This window comes from Taurulus bubalis, assembly GCF_910589615.1.
Source record: "Taurulus bubalis genome assembly, chromosome: 11".
NCBI classification, from domain to species: Eukaryota; Metazoa; Chordata; class Actinopteri; order Perciformes; family Cottidae; genus Taurulus; species Taurulus bubalis.
The window spans coordinates 1,280,595-1,303,408 of NC_136599.1; the positions used below are offsets into that span (position 1 = coordinate 1,280,595).

Below are 22,814 nucleotides of genomic sequence, written 5' to 3' on the forward strand. Positions count from 1 at the left end.
CTTACCATTCGCCCTTTTCCGGGGTCCAACACCTGCCGTCACTCGTGTTCTGATTGCATATAAAGCTAATCCAAGAACACAGAACAGCGCCACCCAGTGGACATATTCAGTAGTAAAGTGTGATCCCATTTGGCTCCCACAGAAGTCATTTGGGGTTCATACGACTACTGGAACAGGGAAGAAAGAGCTGAGTCAAAAGCTGAGTCCGTTATGAATATTCATAAATAACTATCTCATCATGTCCCGCCTCCATGTCTGCAAACAGGAAGTCAGTGAAAGGAGTAGGTCCCGCCTCCTGCTGGGTTTGATTGGCGGCCTCGTCAGTTGTGACGTTGACGAGTTGAGAACGTTTTAACAACGTGTTATTGATTTATTTAATGTTATGTTCTGTCTTCTTGCAGCTACATAGATTTATGTATTAATGTATTTGCAGCTACATGTATTTATGTATTTATTTATGTACTTATTTATGTATTCATGTATTTATTATGTATTTGCAGCTACATGGTGGACGCAGCCGATCCGGAGAAGATTGAAGCCTCAAAGAACGAACTCCACAACCTGCTGGACAAACCACAGCTGCAGGGGATTCCTGTAAGAACCAGAACCAGAACCAGACCAGACCTAGAACCAGACCAGAACCAGGACCAAACCAGACCAGAACCAGGACCAGACCAGAACCAGACCAGAACCAGACCAGAACCAGGACCAGAACCAGGACCAGACCATACCAGGACCAGAACCAGGACCAGACCAGGACCAGGACCAGAACCAGGACCAGGACCAGGACCAGAACCAGGACCAGACCAGACCAGGACCAGACCAGAACCAGGACCAGGACCAGCTGAACACAGAACAGACTCGACACATTAAATAATAACGAGAACGACCTCCAACTGACCCGACCAGAGCTCTATTAATTATATATTTATGTATTTTCATGTTATATATAAATATATATTTTACATGTATTTATATTATATTTTTATTTTAAATGTATTCATATTTATTTTATGTGTTTTTATATATAAATATTCATGTACAGAAGCGGCCTGCTGGTCTCTCAGAACCTGTTCTTGTCCCCGTGTGTTCAGGTTCTGGTCCTGGGAAACAAGAGGGACCTCCCAGGAGCCCTGGACGAGAAGGAGCTCATAGAGAGGATGTGAGTAGACCAGGTCCTCCAAGACCAGAGCTTCTTCAAACTGTGCATGACCCGGCCTCAGTCAAGTCCTGGTCCTCTAGAGACCTCAGCGTAGTCCTGGTCCCTATAGACCTCAGTCTAGTCCTGGTCCTCTATAGACCTCAGTCTAGTCCTGGTCCTCTATAGACCTCAGTCTAGTCCTGGTCCTCTATAGACCTCAGTCTAGTCCTGGTCCCTATAGACCTCAGTCTAGTCCTGGTCCTCTATAGACCTCAGTCTAGTCCTGGTCCCTATAGACCTCAGTGTAGTCCTGGTCCTCTATAGACCTCAGTCTAGTCCTGGTCCTCTATAGACCTCAGTCTAGTCCTGGTCCTCTATAGACCTCAGTGTAGTCCTGGTCCTGTATAGACCTCAGTCTAGTCCTGGTCCTGTATAGACCTCAGTCTAGTCCTGGTCCTCTATAGACCTCAGTGTAGTCCTGGTCCTCTATAGACCTCAGTCTAGTCCTGGTCCTCTAGAGACCTCAGTCTAGTCCTGGTCCTCTATAGACCTCAGTGTAGTCCTGGTCCTGTATAGACCTCAGTCTAGTCCTGGTCCTCTATAGACCTCAGTGTAGTCCTGGTCCTGTATAGACCTCAGTCTAGTCCTGGTCCTCTATAGACCTCAGTGTAGTCCTGGTCCTCTATAGACCTCAGTCTAGTCCTGGTCCTCTAGAGACCTCAGTCTAGTCCTGGTCCTCTAGAGACCTCAGCGTAGTCCTGGTCCTCTAGAGACCTCAGTCTAGTCCTGGTCCTCTAGAGACCTCAGCGTAGTCCTGGTCCTCTAGAGACCTCAGTCTAGTCCTGGTCCTCTAGAGACCTCAACGTAGTCCTGGTCCTCTAGAGACCTCAGTCTAGTCCTGGTCCTCTAGAGACCTCAGCGTAGTCCTGGTCCTCAATAGACCTCAGTGTAGTCCTGGTCCCTTCTAGACCTCATCAGTATCCAGACCATCAGAGAGAAGATCCTGCTGTGGTTAAATGAGGGTTTTCTAAAGGGACCATGGTGCTACGAACACTACCACCTTTATCCACAGGGGGCGCCAGAACCACCACGACACATTGATCCATCAAACTGTGTGTGTGTGTGTGTGTGTGTGTGTGTGTGTGTGTGTGTGTGTGTGTGTGTGTGTGTGTGTGTGTGTGTGTGTGTGTATATGAGTGTGTGTGTATATGAGTGTGTGTGTGCTGCCCACTGCAGTTCTGAACCAGTCAAACACTTAAAATGTTAAATAACCAGAATTAAAAAAAACTTAAATTATCACTGTAACGAGTTACAATGTTTCGTATTGAATAAACACAAATATGTGTGTTTCTGGTCACATGACTGGTGGTGTTTCTGGTCACATGACTGGTGGTGTTTCTGGTCACATGACTGGTGGTGTTTCTGGTCACATGACTCGTGGTGTTTCTGGTCACATGACTCGTGGTGTTTCTGGTCACATGACTCGTGGTGTTTCTGGTCACATGACTCGTCGCTGATCATAATCAATACTTTCTATATGTTTATGTTTTCACTTTTAATCAGGAACCTGTCGGCCATCCAGGACCGAGAGATCTGCTGCTACTCCATCTCCTGCAAGGAGAAGGACAACATCGGTACACACACACACACACACACACACACACACACACACACACACACACACACACACACACACACACACACACATTGTTCTAGTAATTTTGTGTGATTATTTTTGTTCAGATAATACTGTTATATTTATTCTTAGTGTGAATGAAGTGTAATAATGAGCTGACAGCGTGTCATTTACCTTCAGCCAGTCCTCATTTCACTGAGCGGAGCCTGAACGCATCGTATTGTAACTGAAGTGAACCTCCGCTGGTTCTCTGTTAGCGGTGCTGCTAACATTACTAGCTCTCCTCCTGTTGGTTCTCTGTTAGCGGTGCTGCTAACATTACTAGCTCTCCTCCTGTTGGTTCTCTGTTAGCGGTGCTGCTAGCGTTACTAGCTCTCCTCCTGTTGGTTCTCTGTTAGCGGCGCTGCTAACGTTACTAGCTCTCCTCCTGATGCTTCTCTGTTAGCGGTGCTGCTAACGTTACTAGCTCTCCTCCTGTTGGTTCTCTGTTAGCGGTGCTGCTAATGTTACTAGCTCTCCTCCTGTTGGTTCTCTGTTAGCGGTGCTGCTAACATTACTAGCTCTCCTCCTGTTGGTTCTCTGTTAGCGGTGCTGCTAACATTACTAGCTCTCCTCCTGTTGGTTCTCTGTTAGCGGTGCTGCTAGCGTTACTAGCTCTCCTCCTGTTGGTTCTCTGTTAGCGGTGCTGCTAACGTTACTAGCTCTCCTCCTGATGCTTCTCTGTTAGCGGTGCTGCTAACGTTACTAGCTCTCCTCCTGTTGGTTCTCTGTTAGCGGTGCTGCTAACGTTACTAGCTCTCCTCCTGTTGGTTCTCTGTTAGCGGTGCTGCTAGCGTTACTAGCTCTCCTCCTGTTGGTTCTCTGTTAGCGGTGCTGCTAACGTTACTAGCTCTCCTCCTGTTGGTTCTCTGTTAGCGTTGCTGCTAACGTTACTAGCTCTCCTCCTGTTGGTTCTCTGTTAGCGGTGCTGCTAACGTTACTAGCTCTCCTCCTGTTGGTTCTCTGTTAGCGGTGCTGCTAACGTTACTAGCTCTCCTCCTGTTGGTTCTCTGTTAGCGGTGCTGCTAATGTTACTAGCTCTCCACCTGTTGGTTTTCTGTTAGCGGTGCTGCTAGCGTTGCTAGCTCTCCTTGTGTAGTAAATGTTCTGTCTCTTCTTCCTCCTCTCTCTCTCTCTCTCTCTCTCTCTCTCTCTCTCTCTCTCTCTCTCTCTCTCTGCAGACATCACTCTTCAGTGGTTGATTCAACACTCCCGGACTAAGAGGAGTTCCTGAGAACAGGCCACGCCCCTCCCCAACAGAACAGGCCACGCCCCTCCCCCAACAGAACAGGCCACGCCCACCTGTCCAACACACACTTACTCTTTTGAGCAAACCCCTCCCCCGCTCTTCCCAAATCTTTACCTCCCTCCCCCCCTGGAGATGCGCTGATGCCTCGTTCCTCATGAAATAAAAAACATCGAAGCGGGTCGAATGGATCCACTTCCTGTTTCCTCTCTTTTTAAAAGCATTTCCATGGCTCGCTCTTTCGTGAGCTGCCGATTTAAATACACATTTAATCACAAACGTTGATTCTAATCGGTACGAAAGAATGATTGACGGCTGATTAGAAGCATTAATGAGATTAAGCTAACGGGTATTTTATTCTTTGGGAGGGGGAGGGGACTCAGACAGCTGATTCTGTCTTCATGTCTACAATTAAACATTTATATATATATATATATATATATATATATATATATATATATATATATATATATATATATATATATATATATATATATGCCCCACGAGAAGAAACTCCCTAAAAGACACCAGTCCACACTAAAGGTCTCATGGATAGAAACTTCTTTTATTTTGAAATGTGGTGCCGACCAAACAGGAAGTGGTCATCAGAGCGTCCTCTCAGATCCACACAGCAGCCTCAGAACGTCTGTTTGCTCAACTTTTCCTCGTTAATACGGAGCTCTGAGCCTGTTGTGTGGGTTTTCCCATGATGCTCCTCTTCTCCCCCTGGTCCCTCCTTCATGACGTCACAGACCTGCCTTCATCCTCCCTCTCTTCCTCTCTTCCTCCACATGGTTCATCCATCCACTCCTCCTTTATTTCACCTTTATATAATCCTGAGAAGCTCCGCCTCCTCCTCTTCCTCCCTCCTCTTCCTCCCTCCTCTTCCTCCCTCCTCCTCCTCTTCCTCCCTCCTCCTCCTCTGTGTTCCCTCTATCCTTCCTTCCTTTGTTATTTTTGGATGTTACCTTCTCTCGTTCCCTCGCCGCCAAGCCCCGCCCCCCCGCCGCCAAGCCCCGCCCCCTCATCTTGCCGAGCGAGGGATTTAAAAACAAAAAAACTTTTTATTGCACTGTTTTGATTTTGTTTTTTGTAAGATATTAATAATGAGAATAATGTTAATAATCTTCTTAACATAAGCTGGTCTGTCCAGATTTAAGGAAGTCGGTACTCTGACCTGGAGAAATGTTGTTTCTGTTCATATCTCTGTAATAAGCTTTTTATTCTTATTGGTTTTATATTGTTGTTTTTTGTATTATTATTGTTATGTCTCTGGATGCGAGCCGCTGATTGGACCTCGGGGTGTCACGTGATCACACGCAGCGTTCACGCATCACGTCGGTATGAAACGCAGCCATGTAATTAATTCAGCGTTGAAACTCCCGCATATTAAATGTTTATTTTAAAAATCCATTTATCTGAACCGTTTTCATCTATTTGTTTTTCTCCCGACGGATTTTCACGACTCGTGAGGTCACGAACATTACATCGTGTTTATGAGCTAATTTAATAATGTACAATATATTCGTCTGCAGAAAAATATTGAAATTGAAATTAAAAACGTACTTTTCTGCATTTGATGTTTGAAGAAGTGAAAGAAGTTGAATCGGAAAATAATTGTAATGGTTGAAAATGAAAACATTCAGCGAGAAAGTTAAAGTGAAATAAACAACTTTAGTTCCATCCTTGTTTTAGCTTCATGGCGAATGAATATTAAATATTAAAAGATGTTTATTTCATGGTCTGTTTCATATTTGTCAATTTCAGAGAAAAGACCTGGAAGAATCCCAATGCATGAGTTACTTTATTTTATTTAAACTAATATTCAAATGGAACTCCAGTTTGTTTAATTTTCAGGTTGATAAAACAATTTGAAAAAATGTCCATTTCACGTTTATTTTTTATTATTAAGCTCAAAAGAAAACTGGAAACTATTTAAATCTTCATTTTGGTGATAAAGCATTTCCAGCCATGATATTATTTGATACATATAACATGTGTGTTGTATATAATAAAGACTGAGGGAAAGAACCAGAACTAAAGTTCTCAGCTCCAAACCCTTCGTACGTAGATCTCCTTCAACAACGTCTTGGTCAGCTCTGCTCTCCTATTGGTTCACGACACGTCCTGGTCCCGACAGCAGCCAATCAGAGCGCAGGACAAACAGGAACAGGAAGGAGTAACGTCCTGTGGTCACGGCCGAGCTGGAACAACAGGAAGTGAAGCGTACGGTTCCATCCTCAAATAAAAACCAAAAACATGACGGAGTCCAGACTGAAGGTTCAGCGTCTCAAAACAAACGGATCCTCATGAACAGAGACTCTGAAAGATCTTTTTCACCAGCAAACCACTTTCTATATACATTATGATATATATGTTATCATAATATCTATATGTTATAATATATATATATTAACTATATGTAATATTATATATAATATATCTATCTATATATGTTATAATATGTATAATAACTATATATAATATTATATATAATATATCTATCTATATATGTTATATGTATAATAACTATATATAATATTATATATAATACATCTATCTATATATGTTATAATATGTATAATAACTATATATAATATTATATATAATGTATCTATCTATATATGTTATAATATGTATAATAACTATATATAATATTATATATAATATATCTATCTATATATGTTATAATATATGTAATAACTATATTATTATATAAAATATATCTATCTATATATGTTATAATATATATAATAACTATATATATAGTATTATATATAATATATGTATCTATATATGTTATATGTATATATGTATATAATAATATATTATATATACATATATATTAAAATATATGTTATAATATATATAATAATAATATATATTATGATATATATACAATATATATAAATGTATATTATTAATATGTATTAATATATGTTATTAATATATATTAATATATATATATATATATATATTATTATTATATAACCCGTTTTAAAACATGTTGACGAACTGAACACCTGAAGCATAAAACAAGTTTATTCTCGACTGTAAATGAGACTCAATTTGTCCGAGATCTGGTTTCTTTCCTTTAAAAAGCCGTAACTAGTAAAAATAATCATAATTCATAAAATCACACGCTCCCTTGAGTGGCCGTTCTGGTGCTTTCACCCATAAGTCACAATCTTCTTCAGCAGACAGTTCTCATCTCTTTGGTTCTCGACCCTATGATGGCATCAGCCCCAGGGTCCTAAAGACCTGCGCCACCCAGCTGTCTGGTGTCCTGCAGCACCTCTACAACCTCAGCCTGAGGCAGGAGGAGGTCCCGGTGCTGTGGAAGACGTCGTGCCTGGTCCCTGTCCCGAAGAAGTCGACTCCATCCGTCCTCAACGACTACCGACCGGTAGCCCTCACCTCCCATGTGATGAAGGTGCTGGAGAGGCTGGTCTTGGCTCACCTCCGACCGCAGGTGAAATCGTCGATGGACCCTGTGCAATTTGCTTACCAGCCTCATGTGGGAGTGGACGACGCCATGCAACATGACTTCTTCATAGAACTCAGGTTCGTACTCAGAAAAAGCTTTTCAAACAGGCCACTAAACAATATGCTCAGCTTTGGTCACTAGAGGGCAGCAGAGGTCTTTCCTTAAATATAAATCACTGAATATTTCAACAAACTTGCCCCATGAGAGTCAAACATTCTGCATTTGTCACATCATGTTCTGTTCTGCAGAACCAGGAGAACGTATGTAGGGGAACCATATGCAGGGTTACCTCCACTGCTCTGAACGACAAGAAGAGTTTCAACTGTATTCATTGTTCTGTGTTGTTTGTTGGTTAAATGTTAGTTTGTGACTAAATGTCTTTTTATAAATAATATTTGTATTTATAATAATAATTTACATTTTTCTCAAGGAAATGCACACATACTGTACTGAAATATAAGCATGAATAAGATATACTAAAACGGCAAGATACCAAAATATATAATTTAAAAAAGTGCTTTCGGTGCATTTTCACTAATACTTTTTAACACAATACAAAAGAATATTAATATATTGAAATAATAGCACGAATAAGTTTACTTACTAAATAAACTAAAATATTACTTAAAATACACAAAATATTTGGTATATTTTAAATCTGTCTTCATCAAATGTGCTTTAAATAAATAGTTTCAATGGAAATTTAGAGCAAACATTTTGAAATATACAAAAAAAATGTGTTTGAAAACAAAGTTCAAAGAAGTCCACTGATATTTACACATCTGACCTAAATGTTCACATGTGTACCTTTTATTATAACCAACATTATTCAAACAGCCCTAGTGGTGGCAGAGATGCACCCTTTTTAGTTTGGGGATGACATTTAGAGGAAAGGGCTAAAGATAGGTGGTTTTTAAAGGTTGTAGAGGCCACCACTGGAGGAGGAACCCCGTGTGGTTGGAACCTTCAGGAGAACCAATCATTCACTCCTGTCAGCCCATCGCAGGAGAAGAGCTCTCTCACCGTGTGGAGACGACCAGACGCCTTCAGAGACCAGCAACACTGGACTTTGGTTGGAATGTACAACATACAAACCAGTTTTATTAGTTTTGACAATAACAAGGTTAAAGGTTACGACAACGGATAATGCAAGAAGAGAAGAAAAGATGAAAAAAGAAAAAGATAAAATGGCCTGGTCCCATCATCCCTGTGTTTACTAGGAGACATTTCTACAATAAAGCTCAGCCAAACTAACGCTGGTGACCTCGTGGCCTCAACTATCACCAAGAAAACTATCCTCATGACCTGGAGATGAAGGAATAACATACACATCACACACTGGAGAAACCTCATGATCACACAGTTCAATGGACAGTCTAACATCCTCCATCATTTACAATACAACAGAACTCCACCTGGTCATCCTTCACTGTTTCATGACTCATTCTATTCATATTCACTTGTTTGTCATTTTTAGCCTGAAACCCAATTGAAACCCACGTACATGCATACACACACATATGAATCTGCCCTCATCTATACTTTGTGCCTTTTTTTGATGAAATAATAAAACACACACACACACACACACACACACACACACACACACACACACACACACACACACACACACACACACACACACACACACACACCGTACTTCTATACCCTGAATATATAATGTTTTGCTGGCTTGTATCTCACGGTTTTGTCGTCCTCTTGATGTTATGTCTATGTATTGTCTTTTTATTTTTACAATAAAAAAAGAATTAATGAAAAAATAACAAAAGATGATGAATTTAGTTTCTTCAAATCAAAACAGCTCTTTACAAGTTGTGATTATTTCTCCACAGAAGCTGAATCTGATCCAGAAAGACTCTCGTTTGACATTCGGAGGTTTTTCTTCACACAAACAAATGTTTCAAGACAACAAAGTTGAGTTTTATACACAAAGTAAAACATGTTTCTTCTCTCAGAAACAGATCATTTCAGGTCATTACATGGACCTCGCTCAGCTCTCACACATCCATCTGCAACACCACAAGTCCAGAGAGCTCTCAACCCCCCTGAGTCCAGACCAGCTCAGGTACCCCTCACCTGCTGCACCTGTTTACAACCACTGAGAGATCAGGTTGCTGCTAACTAACATCAGCTGTGTGATCCTGTACAGGCTGAACTACCTGGACAGCAGAGAGAAGGTTTCTCTACCAGGAGGAGACTCTCAATCCTCCAGAGAACACAGAGACACTGAGGAACCAGGAAAGAACCTGAACCTGAACCCAGGATAAAGAGGTTCAGTGAATGTGGTGCTGAAGGTGTGGAGGTGGATCAGTGTGTCAGAGGAGACTCTGTAGAAGGACAGAGAGCCAGCAGGACAGTCCACATACACTGCTACTCTACCAGAGGAGGAGGAGGAGGAGATGTGTGTTACTGTCTCATTGTGACGGACAGAGTAACGACCATTAAAACACTCCAGACTCCAGGACTGATCATTCCATCCAAACAAACAGTCTCTACTGTTTCCTCTCCTTCTGATTCCTCTGTAACTCACTGATATAGAAACTCCTCCTCTCCACTCGACCTCCCAGTAACAGCGACCAGTCAGACCAGTTCTACACAGCAGCTGAGGACAGTCGTCAAACCTGTCTGGATGATCAGGATATGACTGATGCTCCTCCACACATGTCACCTTCCTGTTGTTGTCAGACAGTTTGAGTTTCCTGCTCACTGTGTTTGTGTCGAGTGTGAGTTCACAGGAATCTGATGGAGAGAACAAGACACAATACAGCTGCAGTTATTAATCTATCATCTGTTCATCTAGTGACACTTTGATGATGACATCAGAGATGTGAATGAGTGATGTCACAGTCTGAAGACGGTTGAATGTTTTCATGAATCAAACTCAAAGCACACTTACACTTCCTCAGACCTGGTCTGACCCATCGGACTCCAGCAGGCTCCACCCTGAAAGGAGGAGGAGTCAGAGCAGCATGAACACATGAACATGACATCACTCTCATCACAGAGCTTTGTTATTCATGTTCACATGGACCACTTATTATTCATCAGCTCATATTCTTCATGGAGCTTCTTCTGATTGGCCGATGACGACAGCTCATCACGTTCACTGATTCATGATTTATTATTATCAGTATTGTATTGACAATCATCCTCCAGTTCAGACTCAGTTTCCTCTACCAGTCAGTCAGTAAATCAGATGTTTAAACCTGCATCAGTTGATTCTTTGTCTGTTTGTGGTTCAGTGAAAACAAGCTGTAAACACAACATCTGACACATTATCAGCTTATGAAGTAGTTGTGTCTGACATGATATCAACCAGCTGCTTCCACATCCAGCAGTTCCACATCAACATGATGACTCATCAGGACTCTTTGTGTTTGTGTCACCTGATGAATGGAAGTCCACTATTCTCTCTCTTAGCTCTGTGTTTGGTCTCCACCTCCTGAGGGAAACATCTGTCTCTTTAGCTGCTAAATGCTCCACTATGTTCACCAGCTGAGCGTCTGTGGCCGACTGTCACCTGTAGCTTCAACAAGTCCACTCTATCAGCCAGAGAACTGTCTCTCAGTGCAAAACAAACCAAAACCAGGTGGAGCTGAACTCCTTTAAACAGCAACACATTCCTATTGTGATGATTCATCAAGAAGGTTTAAACAGATTGTTTCTTTGTCTTTTCACAGTAATGTCTGGACTAAAGGGAAACACACACTGGAGACTGAAAAGTAATAAATCAAACATCTGTCTGGTTCCCTTTTAACCAGCTTTTATCAGCTTTTTGAACACTTAACAAATGCCATATTATTAGTATTAGCCTCCAGCAAGATATTAATGAACACTACATGGTGCCATCACAGCATTGATTCTACACGGCTATGTAGCCTGTTGTCTGGTGTCTGTCTGAAAGGAGCTCTGCCATGTTTGACGTGTCCTCCCTTGGTCTGTTAGACGGGTCTCTGTGTGTCAGTGGGCTTTCCTTCAGTCTGTAATGGAGCCAAAGTACTTTCACATTTCACTTCTTCATCTTTTGTTCCAACAAGCCGAGGACAGTCGGCAAGAGCTCCTGCATTGAGGCCATCATGTCTCCCCTGATCACTCGCTGTGTGAGCGCTGGGCAGCCTCCTTAAGCCTCATTAAGCCCCGCCTCCTTAACACCTGTCTCCTTAAGCCTCATTAAGCCTCATTAAGCCCCGCCTCCTTAAGCCCTGCCTCCTTAAGCCTCATTAAGCCCCGCCTCCTAAAGACCTGTCTCCTTAAGCCTCATTAAGCCCCGCCTCCTTAAGCCCTGCCTCCTTAAGCCTCATTAAGCCTCATTAAGCCCCGCCTCCTTAAGACCTGTCTCCTTAAGCTCCGCCCCCTTGCAGTCAATGCATGCAGGCAGCATGACAGAGAGCAGAGCAGTGAGTGCGCTCTGATCGCACACTATTTTAATGAAGCATCAATACTAAAGATATGCAAAGTCACATTGTTTTTAACGTACGGGTACCGCGGTACCTTTTAGTATCGATACACCGTGCAACATCGTGTGGGACACAAACAGTTAGATGAGTCTCTGGTAGTTTGAGGTCAGCTTGGTGTGTCAGGGTCATATTAACCAGGCTGACAGTGTGACAGAGAACAGGTTTCCAGCTCTACCTCCTCTATCAGACTGATGCTCTGTGGCTGCAGCCTCTTCATACCTGAGAGTCTCCAGTCTCCAGAGTGGATCCTCCAGTCCAGCAGACAGCAGCTTCACTCCTGCGTCTCCTGGATGATTGTAGCTCAGGTCCAGCTCTCTCAGATGGGAGGGGTTGGAGCTCAGAGCTGAGGCCAGAGAAGCACAGCCTTCCTCTGAGATCAGACAGCCTGACAGCCTGCAAACACACAACACAACACACGTCACATCTTAAGACAATCTGGAGGAGGATACGAGTTTATCCATGAATGAAAATCAGGATCTGAGTGTCAACTAGTTTTACATGTTTACATCCTGACCTGAGAGTCTCCAGTCTCCAGTGTGGACTCTCCAGTCCAGCAGACAGCAGCTTCACTCCTGAATCCTGCAGGTTGTTGTTACTCAGGTCCAGCTCTCTCAGACTAGAGGACTGGGAGCTGAGGACTGAGGACAGAGCTTCACAGCTTCTCTCTGAGAGGTTACAGTTACTCAGTCTGAAGAGACAACAATCAACAAGAAGAAAAATAATATTCATGTCAAAATGAAATCCTCTTTGATAATGAGTCTGGACTAAAGTAGAATCAGAAAGAACAAATATGATGTGTTCAGTGAAAGTGGATAAAACTCTTGCTTTTTTAATCTAAACAAGATAAAATAATTCAGTTCAGTGTTCTCTACTGGAAACAGGAAGTACTGAAGTATTAATATCAGGATGAGGGGTAAATATTTAATGTTGATTATTAGAGTTAAAAACACAGTTTGGGTTTTCTGTTCTTTTCCCGACGAGAGAGAGACAGAGAGAGAGAGAGAGAGAGAGAGAGAGAGAGAGAGAGAGAGAGAAAACAAAGTGCGAGAAAGAGAAATTAAACTTTATTTATAACTTTATATTATTGACACATTTGATCATTGAAGACAAATTAACTTGATCTGACCTGAGAGTCAATCTGCCACTTAGTGTGGAGGATTGACATGAGCTCCAACAAGCGCACCAACATAGGGTTCCCTAGCATGGACTACTAGATACTCTTTGGGTGTTCTTGTTACACAACGTGGGTTGTTGTTTGTGGTCAGATTAAATGTCGATGGTGTTGCATTCAATGTGTGTGTACGACATTCATGTGTTAACCTAATGTTATTTTTACTTAAAGAAATAAGGGGTACTAACCAAGGTTACAGGTATATGTGTATAAATGCATGGGAGTTTGAGCTCACACTAACAGTATCGCGATATTTGGAGTAGACCCTCTCCACTGCACCTCCCGTGCAACAGGGGTATGGTATGAGGCCCCTGCTTAGAACAGCAATTAGAGAGGGGGCTACACAAGAAATTAAACTTGATATTCTGTTTGTTACGTTCTCAATCAGAAATAAACAACCATTAAACTCTCAACAGATCGTCACTGTAATAATAATAATAATACATTAAATTTGGAGGCGCCTTTCAAGGCACCCAAGGTCACCTTACAAATACAATAAAATAATACAGGGTAAAAGATAAGCATAAAAGATATAAACAACAGTAAAACAGAGCATCGACATAAATGTAGAGACACATTCAAGTTTTCAGTCTCTTTTCCTGCATTTCTCCTTCTCATTCATTACTTCGATCAAATATATATTATCTTAAAGCATATATGAGAGGAACAACAAGACGACCCTGTGATGTTTCATTATGAAAGAAAATTATGTTTCACACGTCACCATCGTTTATTAACCCACTGTGGATCGAATGTGTCTGTTCTACAAGGTTCTCTAGTTCAGTCTCTGAGACGAGTTCCTCTAAGTCAGGGGTCGGTAACCCGCGGATCTTTAGCTCCGGAGGCTTTGGGAAGGAATAAAATAAGAATAACTTTTTTTTTAATTTTATTTTTTTGCCAAGCGGAAAATCAAAGGGAACTCCTCTTATCTTGGAGTTTGAGGTGATATTGGGTCAATGGAAATAAAAAAATGTTTACACCGATGTTGTGGTTGTTCAACAAAAATGTTCAAAAAAATGTTCAAAAAAAATGATCACATCGATCACACCGATCACACCGATCTCACCGATCTCCCTGCAGCTGGCTACTCGTGATTTCCAGAGCCCCGCCCTCGTTAAACTATCAACGGATAAAAATAAATACATAAAAGTCACAGAGAAAAAAGAGAGTTTAATTCGTGGGCGTATTAATTTGCTTTCACTGCCAACGATGCTGATATGTTTGATTTGTGACGAGAAATTAGCAAACAAAACATTTATTGTTGAAAGACTCTTCCAGAACAAGCTATCAAGCTGCAGAAGAACGATTCCTCAACTGCTGCAGCAAACTGAGTGAAGTAAAATCTACTTTCAGGAAGTGGATCACGTCTCCAAACTCCACCACTGCTGCTGGTTCTGTGGCAGCTCATGAGACACTGAGGCGTCCGCTAGTAAAAAAGTCCGGCGCAGTGAGGACGCTCAGTGGAAACAAAGCAAAATATATGCGTTTTAAAATGTAAACCTCCAGTGGGGATTGAACCTGATACCTTGCAGTTCTAGGACCAACACTCTACCACAGGCCTGGCCAACCCGCGGCTCTTTGCCTGGTTTCATGCGGCTCTTACGTTCATATCAAAGTTTGTGTTTGTGTTTTTTTTCTTTTAAAATCTTTTCATTGATTTTGCAAACACTTCAGACCAGACCTGGGCATCTTACGGCCCGCGGGCTCTCCCAGTCTGGCCCGCGTGAGGTCAATCAAAAATGAAAAATAAATAAGATGCACGCCATGAATGCAATACAAACGGCACTGCTTTCACTTTGAAGGCGGTTTATTGATGTGTGCGTGCGCGCTTACGCAGCCTCACGACGAGCAGTGTTGCCAACTTGACGACTGAAGTGAAAGCGTCTTGTTCTGCAGTTTCTGTTCCGCTATGCCGGTCCAGAGCTCTCACAGGCGGTCAGTCTCACAGGAGCCTCGCGCTGCAGCCTCCGCCTCCAGATTGAACATTAATCGCGCAAAGCCGCCGCGGATCTGATCTGCGGTCTGATCCACTATGCAGAGCACTTTAAGTCAGGATCACTTCTGGATCTTCACTCTTCTCTCAAAGAGGAGAACGTTCCTCACATGAGGAAAGATGCTCAGAAGATGTTGGTTCTCTTTGGATCTACCTACATGAGAACAAACATTCTAGTGATGAAGGTCAACAGATCAGATCCTCTCTCTCTGCCAGCTGTCCTTCATCTCCACCTCATTCAACCAGACTTCAGTGCACTTTTTTAAGCAACACAGACTGGACTTTTCTCACTGAGAAAGAACAACTGAACTGAACTGGAAAACATCAAAAGCACTGATTGCTTTTGTATAAAGTTAATAAATTGCTGGTCTTTAACATACTGTACATATTTAAGCTAAGGTTTAAAAAGAATCATAAAAAATGTAATCACATTTTTTACATTTTTTCATAGCCTTATTGTAACATGTATTCTCACCATTAGCAGCTCAAAATCATATAATTTACAGTTTTTTAATCAAGCTATAACATTCATATTGAGTTAATTGAATTAAGTTCAGCCTATTGGTTCGGCGCTCCACAACGGTACAAATTTCTCATGCGGCCCCTTGGGAAAATGAATTAAGCTGCGCTTAAGATTAGGGTCGGGTACCGAGAACCAACACGTCCGGTACCTACCGGACCGAAAAGCAACGCAGATTTCGGTGCTTCCTTCCGGTGCCTGAGCCGAATTAAATACTTTTTTTTTTACACTACTCTGTAAAGTTGCACAGTATATAGATACTAAAAAGGTAGCGCGGTGCCCGCACGCTAAAAACGATTATTAAAATAGCGGATCAGAGCACACTGCTGCTCTGCTCTCTGTCCGCCTGCATGCAGGGCGGGGCTCGAGGGGGCGGGGTTCAAGGGGCGGGGCTCAAGGGGGCGGGGCTTCCAGCGAGCACGAGCTTTTGAACGTCCGTCCTCGGCTTGATGGAACAAATCTCTCCAGTTGATATTAATGGTGACGTGTAGTCCAGTAAAGCAGCAGTTTTAGGATCCAACAGAGTCTGAGTTCTGTTGCACACGGTCCCATCAGGCCATGATGCTTGTGTCTGTTCTTTTTTAAATATATATTTTTATAGTTTGAAGTTAAAAGGTTTGAAGCTGTAGTTTGAAGTGTGTTTTGTATGTACTTAATTATTTATATCTATAGTATACTTCAAACAGTTAATAATATTGTTCAATTTGAAGAAAAAAAAATTGCCTTAGCAATAAAAAAGTATCGGTTCAGGCAACGGTATCGTTTTAAAAGTATCGGTTTAGCACCGGTATCGGAAAAAACCCAAACGATACCCATCCCTACTTAAGATACTGTCAATGTTTGGGTCAACATACGTCTGCGAGTCTTTTTTCTACCCTGAAACACGTGAAATCAAAGCATCCATCTGTTCTGACTGACACCCATGTGGAAGAATTGCTTCGAGTGGCAACAACGGAATACAAGCCAGATTTGAAGAGGATTGTTCAAGGCAAGGAATGCCAGAAGTCCCACTAAGCAACATGCATAGTAAAAGAAAAACGCTATTGTAAATTATTATGTTTTTGTTTGTGGACTTGGTTGAACTGAGAGTTTGTGTGTGTGTTGAGAATGACTGGCCTGTGGTCTTAGTACTGTAGGAGTCAATTTCTGTCATCATCATGTTGGTGTGTGACATTTACACTAAATCTGGCTGAGCAGAGGTCTGTGTGTGTGTGTGTGTGTGTGTGTGTGTGTGTGTGTGTGTGTGTGTGTGTGTGTGTGTGTGTGTGTGTGTGTGTGTGTGTGTGTGTGTGCGTGCGTGCGTGCGTGCGTGCGTGCGTGCGTGCGTGCGTGCGTGCGTGTGTGTGAGGAAGGGATGGGGTGATGTTCATGTGTATGATGTGACTCTTTTCGGTAACACAGTAAAACATGTGGCTCTTAGTCTCTGACTGGTTGGCCACCCCTGCTCTACCACATTAGCCACACACATTGATAGGACTCAAGGTCCACATCGTTGTCATCATAATTGATCTCAATGTAGCCGACTTCATAAGAGTTTGATAGTTAAAACAGGTAAAATAGCAATACAATCTCAAGAATTGTCTTCATTCTTGTTCTATAATTTCATGAATACAACAAAACTATAGTTTTTGTATTTATAATATGACTATATATACAAATTTATAAGACACATTTTTGGGAGAAAAAAAGGGTAAAATGGCTCTTTGGATAGGAAAGGTTGCTGAGCCCTGCTCTAAGTGGTTCATGAAATCTGACCTCCTGATGAACAAATTCATAGATTCAGAAAGAGAGAGTCTGTTCACACTAAATGGACCTGATAGTTTAGAGACACATTTATATCATTGAAGACAAACTAACTTGATCTGACCTGAGAATCTCCAGTTTCCAGTGTGGACTCTCCAGTCCAGCACACAGCAGCTTCACTCCTGAATCCTGCAGGTTGTTGTTACTCAGGTCCAGCTCTCTCAGACTAGAGGACTGGGAGCTGAGGACTGAGGACAGAGCTTCACAGCTTCTCTCTGAGAGGTTACAGACACTCAGTCTGAAGAGACAAGGAGGAAGAAAACAATAATACGTGGAAAAGATAGCAGCGTATTAAGTTATGATCTATGAATCTAACTCTCTCTGTACTTACAGAGCTTTGTTGGAGGCTTTGACCACTGGCAGCAGCCTCAGAAGAGCCTCCTCTGAAGCAGAGTATTTCTTCAGGTCAAACACCTCCAGATCTTTTCCTGATGACAGTAAGATGAAGACCAGAGCTGACCACTGAGCAGGAGACAGTTTATCTGTGGAGAGACGTCCTGAACTCAGGGACTGTTGGATCTCCTCCACTAGAGAACCATCATTCAGTTCATTCAGACAGTGGAACAGATTGATGCTTTTCTCTGGAGACACATCCTCATTGATCTTCTCCTTGATGTATTCAACTGTTTCCTGATTGGTCCGTGAGCTACTTCCTGTCTGTGTCAGCAGACCTCGTAGGAGAGTCTGATTGGTCTCCAGTGAAAGACCCAGGAGGAAGCGGAGGAACAAGTCCAGGTGTCCATTAGGACTCTGGAAGGCCTTGTCCACAGCACTCTGGTAGAGATGTCTTGGTTCAGGTTTTGACAACAGGGAGGTTGTTTGTTCTTCTGCCAGCAGGTTGACACCAGAGTTGATGAAGGTCAGGTGGACATGAAGAGCAGCCAGAAACTCCTGAACACTCAGATGGACAAAGCAGAACACCTTGTCCTGGTACAGTCCTCTCTCCTCTCTAAAGATCTGTGTGAACACTCCTGAGTACACTGAGGCTGCTCTGATATCGATGCCACACTCTGTCAGGTCGGATTCATAGAAGATCAGGTTCCCTTTCTGCAGCTGATCAAAAGCCAGTTTTCCCAGAGACTCAGTCATCTTCCTGCTCTCTGGACTCCAGTGTGGATCTGTCTCAGCTCCTCCATCATACTTGACCTTCTTCACTTTGGACTGAACCACCAGGAAGTGGATGTACATCTCAGTCAGGGTCTTGGGCAGCTGTCCTCCCTCTGTGGTCTTCAACACGACCTCCAGAACTGTAGCAGTGATCCAGCAGAAGACTGGGATGTGGCACATGATGTGGAGACTTTGTGAGGTCTTGATGTGGGGGATGATCCTGCTGGCCTGCTCCTCATCTCTGAACCTCTTCCTGAAGTACTCCTCCTTCTGTGGGTCAGTGAACCCTCTGACCTCTGTCACCAAGCCAACACAGTGAGGAGGGATCTGATTGGCTGCTGCAGGTCGTGTGGTTATCCAGAGGCGAGCAGAGGGAAGCAGTTTCCCCCTGATGAGGTTTGTCAGCAGCACATCCACTGAGGTGGACTCTTTGACGTCAGTCAGGACCTCATTGTTGTGGAAGTCCAGAGGAAGTCGACACTCATCCAGACCGTCAAAGATGAACACAACCGGGAACTCTTCAAACATGCAGATTCCTGCTTCTTTGGTTTCAGTGAAGAAGTGATGAACAAGTTCCACCAAGCTGAACTTCTTCTCTTTCAGCACATTCAGCTCTCTGAACGTGAATGGAAACGTGAACTGGATGTCCTGGTTGGCTTTGTCTTCAGCCCAGTCCAGAGTGAACTTCTGTGTTAAGACTGTTTTCCCGATGCCAGCCACTCCCTTTGTCATCACTGTTCTGATTGGTTCCTCTCCTCCAGGTGAGGCTTTAAAGAAGTCTTCTTGTCTGATGGTGGTTTCTGGTCTGTGTGGTTTCCTGGATGCTGCTTCAATCTGTCTGACCTCATGTTCATCATTGACCTCTGCAGTCCCTCCCTCTGTGATGTAGAGCTCTGTGTAGATCTGGTTCAGAAGGGTTGGGTTTCCTGCTTTAGCGATCCCCTCAAACACACACTGGAACTTCTTCTTCAGGTTAGATTTGAGTTTACGCTGACAAACTCCAGCAGGAAGTCCTGAATGAACACACAACAAAGAACATCAATGAGTCAAAGAATAGATTTCAACATGTCATTTCCTCAAAGAATGAGTCTATGAATATATTCTGGTCCATCTCTTGAGACATTAGTAAACGTCCCATTTATCCAGCATGTTGAATCTTTAGAGAAATCCTCTTACTGCTCTGCAGACAGTCAGCCAGCTCCTCCTGCTTCATGCTCCTCAGGAAGTGCAGTGAGATCTTCTGAAAGGCTTCTCTGCTCCTCCTCCTCTGCTCTTCATCCTCACCATCCAATACCTCCTCATCCTCACTCTGAATCTCTAAGCATTCTGGGTAATCTGAACTCACAACCTTCTGGATCTTCTTCAGCTCGTCCTTCACAAAAGTGAGGATGTTCTCCTCCAGCAGCTGGAACAGAATATTATATGAATGACAAACTAAAACCATGGAAGCAAACATCAGATCCATGTTGGACAGACTGACAACCCACTGGTCTAAAGAGTGCAGCATGGAGATGATGTGAACAGAATAGATGTAAAAGTAGTTGCACATGTACAGACCATAAATATGGAGTCCAGGTGTGTTTGATGCTGCTGGGCAGACGGACCTCTGGGAACCTCTGAGCTCTCCTGGTCCTCTCTGTGGAGGAGTCATGAACAATCAGCTCACATTGTGTTTGCTCCACAGACTGTTTATTGTTCATGATATTAAAACACAAATACAACAATAAGTTAAAGATGTTGTGTTCTGTCATGATTAATCATTTCATAAACCAGATGCTGAAGACTGGAGATGAAGGACGACCATCTGTGTGACAGTTAGTCATCTGCTTCATCTGTTTAAAGAACTCACTCTGGGTCATAAGAACGGCGTCCATCTTTGAAGTAAATCCAACCACCTTTAGACCGATCACTCTTCATGGACACACAGCTGGGTTCAGGAGACTTTTCTCTCTGTGAACTGATAGAAACACTGAGAATTACTGAACATAAAGGATTTCTGAACATACAAGATTCATTTTTCTGCTTCCACTGGTTTTATTGGACAGTAAAATGTATGTAATTTTTCATCAAAACTTGTAGTTAATGGTAAAGAAGACACAGCTTCTTGATTGTGACTTGTTGTTTTCTTATTCAACCAACTCGCTACAATGAGACACAATAACTAAAACTACTGGAGTCACATCTTGTAGAAGTTTGTCTCTGAGCGGTGGAGACACTTATATTTAGGATCTTCCAAAGATAACCAGCAGACATTAAACAACACAAAGAACACAGTCATTTAAAGTTCACCAGTGATTATACAGTCAGAGGACAATATGAAACCCAAAGCTCAACCACCGATGGTTGAATGTGTCTAAACAGTTCAAATCTTAGGAAGTCCCAACAAAAAAGCCTAGTTCCCAAAAACAACTAGGATTCATGAGGACAACCCTCCAACAGACAACTCTTTAAAACCACTGACTCCTCATCAAACTGCACTCTGCCTGCAGACTTCTGACACATGTCTGCATAGCTTATTAACTCTGAATGTAGACCCAGAACCCTGCAGCTAGTCCCCAGACCTCTGAATGTAGACCCAGAACCCTGCAGCTAGTCCCCAGACCTCTGAATGTAGACCCAGAACCCTGCAGCTAGTCCCCAAACCTCTGAATGTAGACCCAGATCCCTGCAGCTAGTCCCCAAACCAAACGCCCGGATGTGGCTTGCTCTGCTCATTTTACCCAAGATGCATCAGAGGTGACTTGTGCGTACTTGGGACAGCCAATATCCCAGAATGCATTTCGCACCAGCGACAGGGAACAGTGGCGGATGAGAATGTTCTGAATGCTGTGTTTTTGAGTCACAGAATGTAATTTTAGGATGTTTTCAGGTGAGAAGTTAGTTGTTTAAGCATCAAATCTGTGGTCGGTTTGTCAAGATTCAGCCTACTTAAAAATATACGGAGACGATTTCGGAGATTTGAGGTCCTGCTCACGGGACCAGGCAGTCAGCGCTCTGCTGCCCACCGAGAGCAGCCTCATCTCGGCAGGACTTTTTGAAATGATCCGCTGACTCCGATGTCTCCATAGCGATTAAGCATGAGATATAATTCAGTCTTTGTTCTCAGAGTTTATAATTTGTTCACAGGTAACGTTACATCAGTTGGACTGAGGGAAAGGTTATGTTTTATAACTCAATACTTTATTTAACTTTAACCTTGAACTACAGCGGTGTCTTTTTACTTTTGACCAAATTATTTGCAATTATTTATGTAAATATAAATACATATATTTATAAACATAATATATGTACAATTATATATATTTATAAACACACAATTATATGTGCCCATAGTCTTCTGAAACTTCTCCACAAACCACAGCAGGTAGTCCCTGAAATTCTGTACCGAGTCCCCAGAACTCTGCAGCTTTCTGAAACTCTGACCTCTCCTGGTCTGTGGAGGAATAAACTCACATTGTGTTTGCACCAGAGACTGTTTATTGTTAATGATTCATACAGAACCTACTGAGCAGTTAGTACAATATATTGAGTTCTGTCATGATTGATTATCATGAAAACAACACTGTAAATGATGCACGACCAATTCTGTGTTTCATGACTGAGAATCAGAACATTTAGTCATCTGTTTAAAGAACTCACTCTGGGTCATAAGAACGGCGTCCATCTTTGAATTCAATCAGACGACGTTTAGACCGATCACTCTTCATGGACACACAGCTGGGTTCAGGAGACTTTTCTCTCTGTGAACTGATAGAAACACTGAGAATTACTGAACATAAAGGATTTCTGAACATACAAGATTCATTTTTCTGCTTCCACTGGTTTTATTGGACAGTAAAATTGATGTAATTTTTCATCAAAACTTGTAGTTAATGGTAAAGAAGACACAGCTTCTTGATTGTGACTTGTTGTTTTCTTATTCAACCAACTCGCTACAATGAGACACAATAACTAAAACTACTGGAGTCACATCTTGTAGAAGTTTGTCTCTGAGCGGTGGAGACACTTATATTTAGGATCTTCCAAAGATAACCAGCAGACATTAAAGAACACAAAGAACACAGTCATTTAAAGTTCACCAGTGATTATAGAGTCAGAGGACAATATGAAACCCAAAGTTCAACCACCGATGGTTGAATGTGTCTAAACAGTTCAAATCTTAGGAAGTCCCAACAAAAAAGCCTAGTTCCCAA

The 22,814-nt window shown here is 42.4% G+C and overlaps 2 protein-coding genes across 2 annotated transcripts in view; one reads left to right on the plus strand and one right to left on the minus strand.

The window, feature by feature from the left end:
- Nucleotides 1-4,370, plus strand: part of LOC306743544 (ADP-ribosylation factor-like protein 8A) — a 9,559-nt gene extending 5,189 nt beyond the window's left edge. The window contains exons 4-7 of the mRNA XM_079226065.1: nt 501-594; nt 1,095-1,162; nt 2,705-2,775; nt 3,998-4,370. Of these exons, the coding sequence (XP_079082191.1) occupies nt 501-594; nt 1,095-1,162; nt 2,705-2,775; nt 3,998-4,050 (286 nt within the window). The 3' untranslated portion in view covers nt 4,051-4,370. The remainder of the gene's footprint in view (nt 1-500; nt 595-1,094; nt 1,163-2,704; nt 2,776-3,997) is intronic.
- A 4,253-nt stretch (nt 4,371-8,623) lies between these two features.
- Nucleotides 8,624-22,340, minus strand: LOC306743541 (NLR family CARD domain-containing protein 3-like). The gene is given in 9 exon segments (XM_079226062.1): nt 8,624-9,770; nt 9,774-10,309; nt 10,467-10,513; nt 12,542-12,715; nt 17,579-17,752; nt 17,846-19,634; nt 19,798-20,026; nt 20,179-20,257; nt 22,261-22,340. Coding segments are annotated over 9 exon segments (3,141 nt in total). The 5' UTR covers nt 22,329-22,340; the 3' UTR covers nt 8,624-9,725.
- Nucleotides 22,341-22,814: the final 474 nt, after the last annotated feature.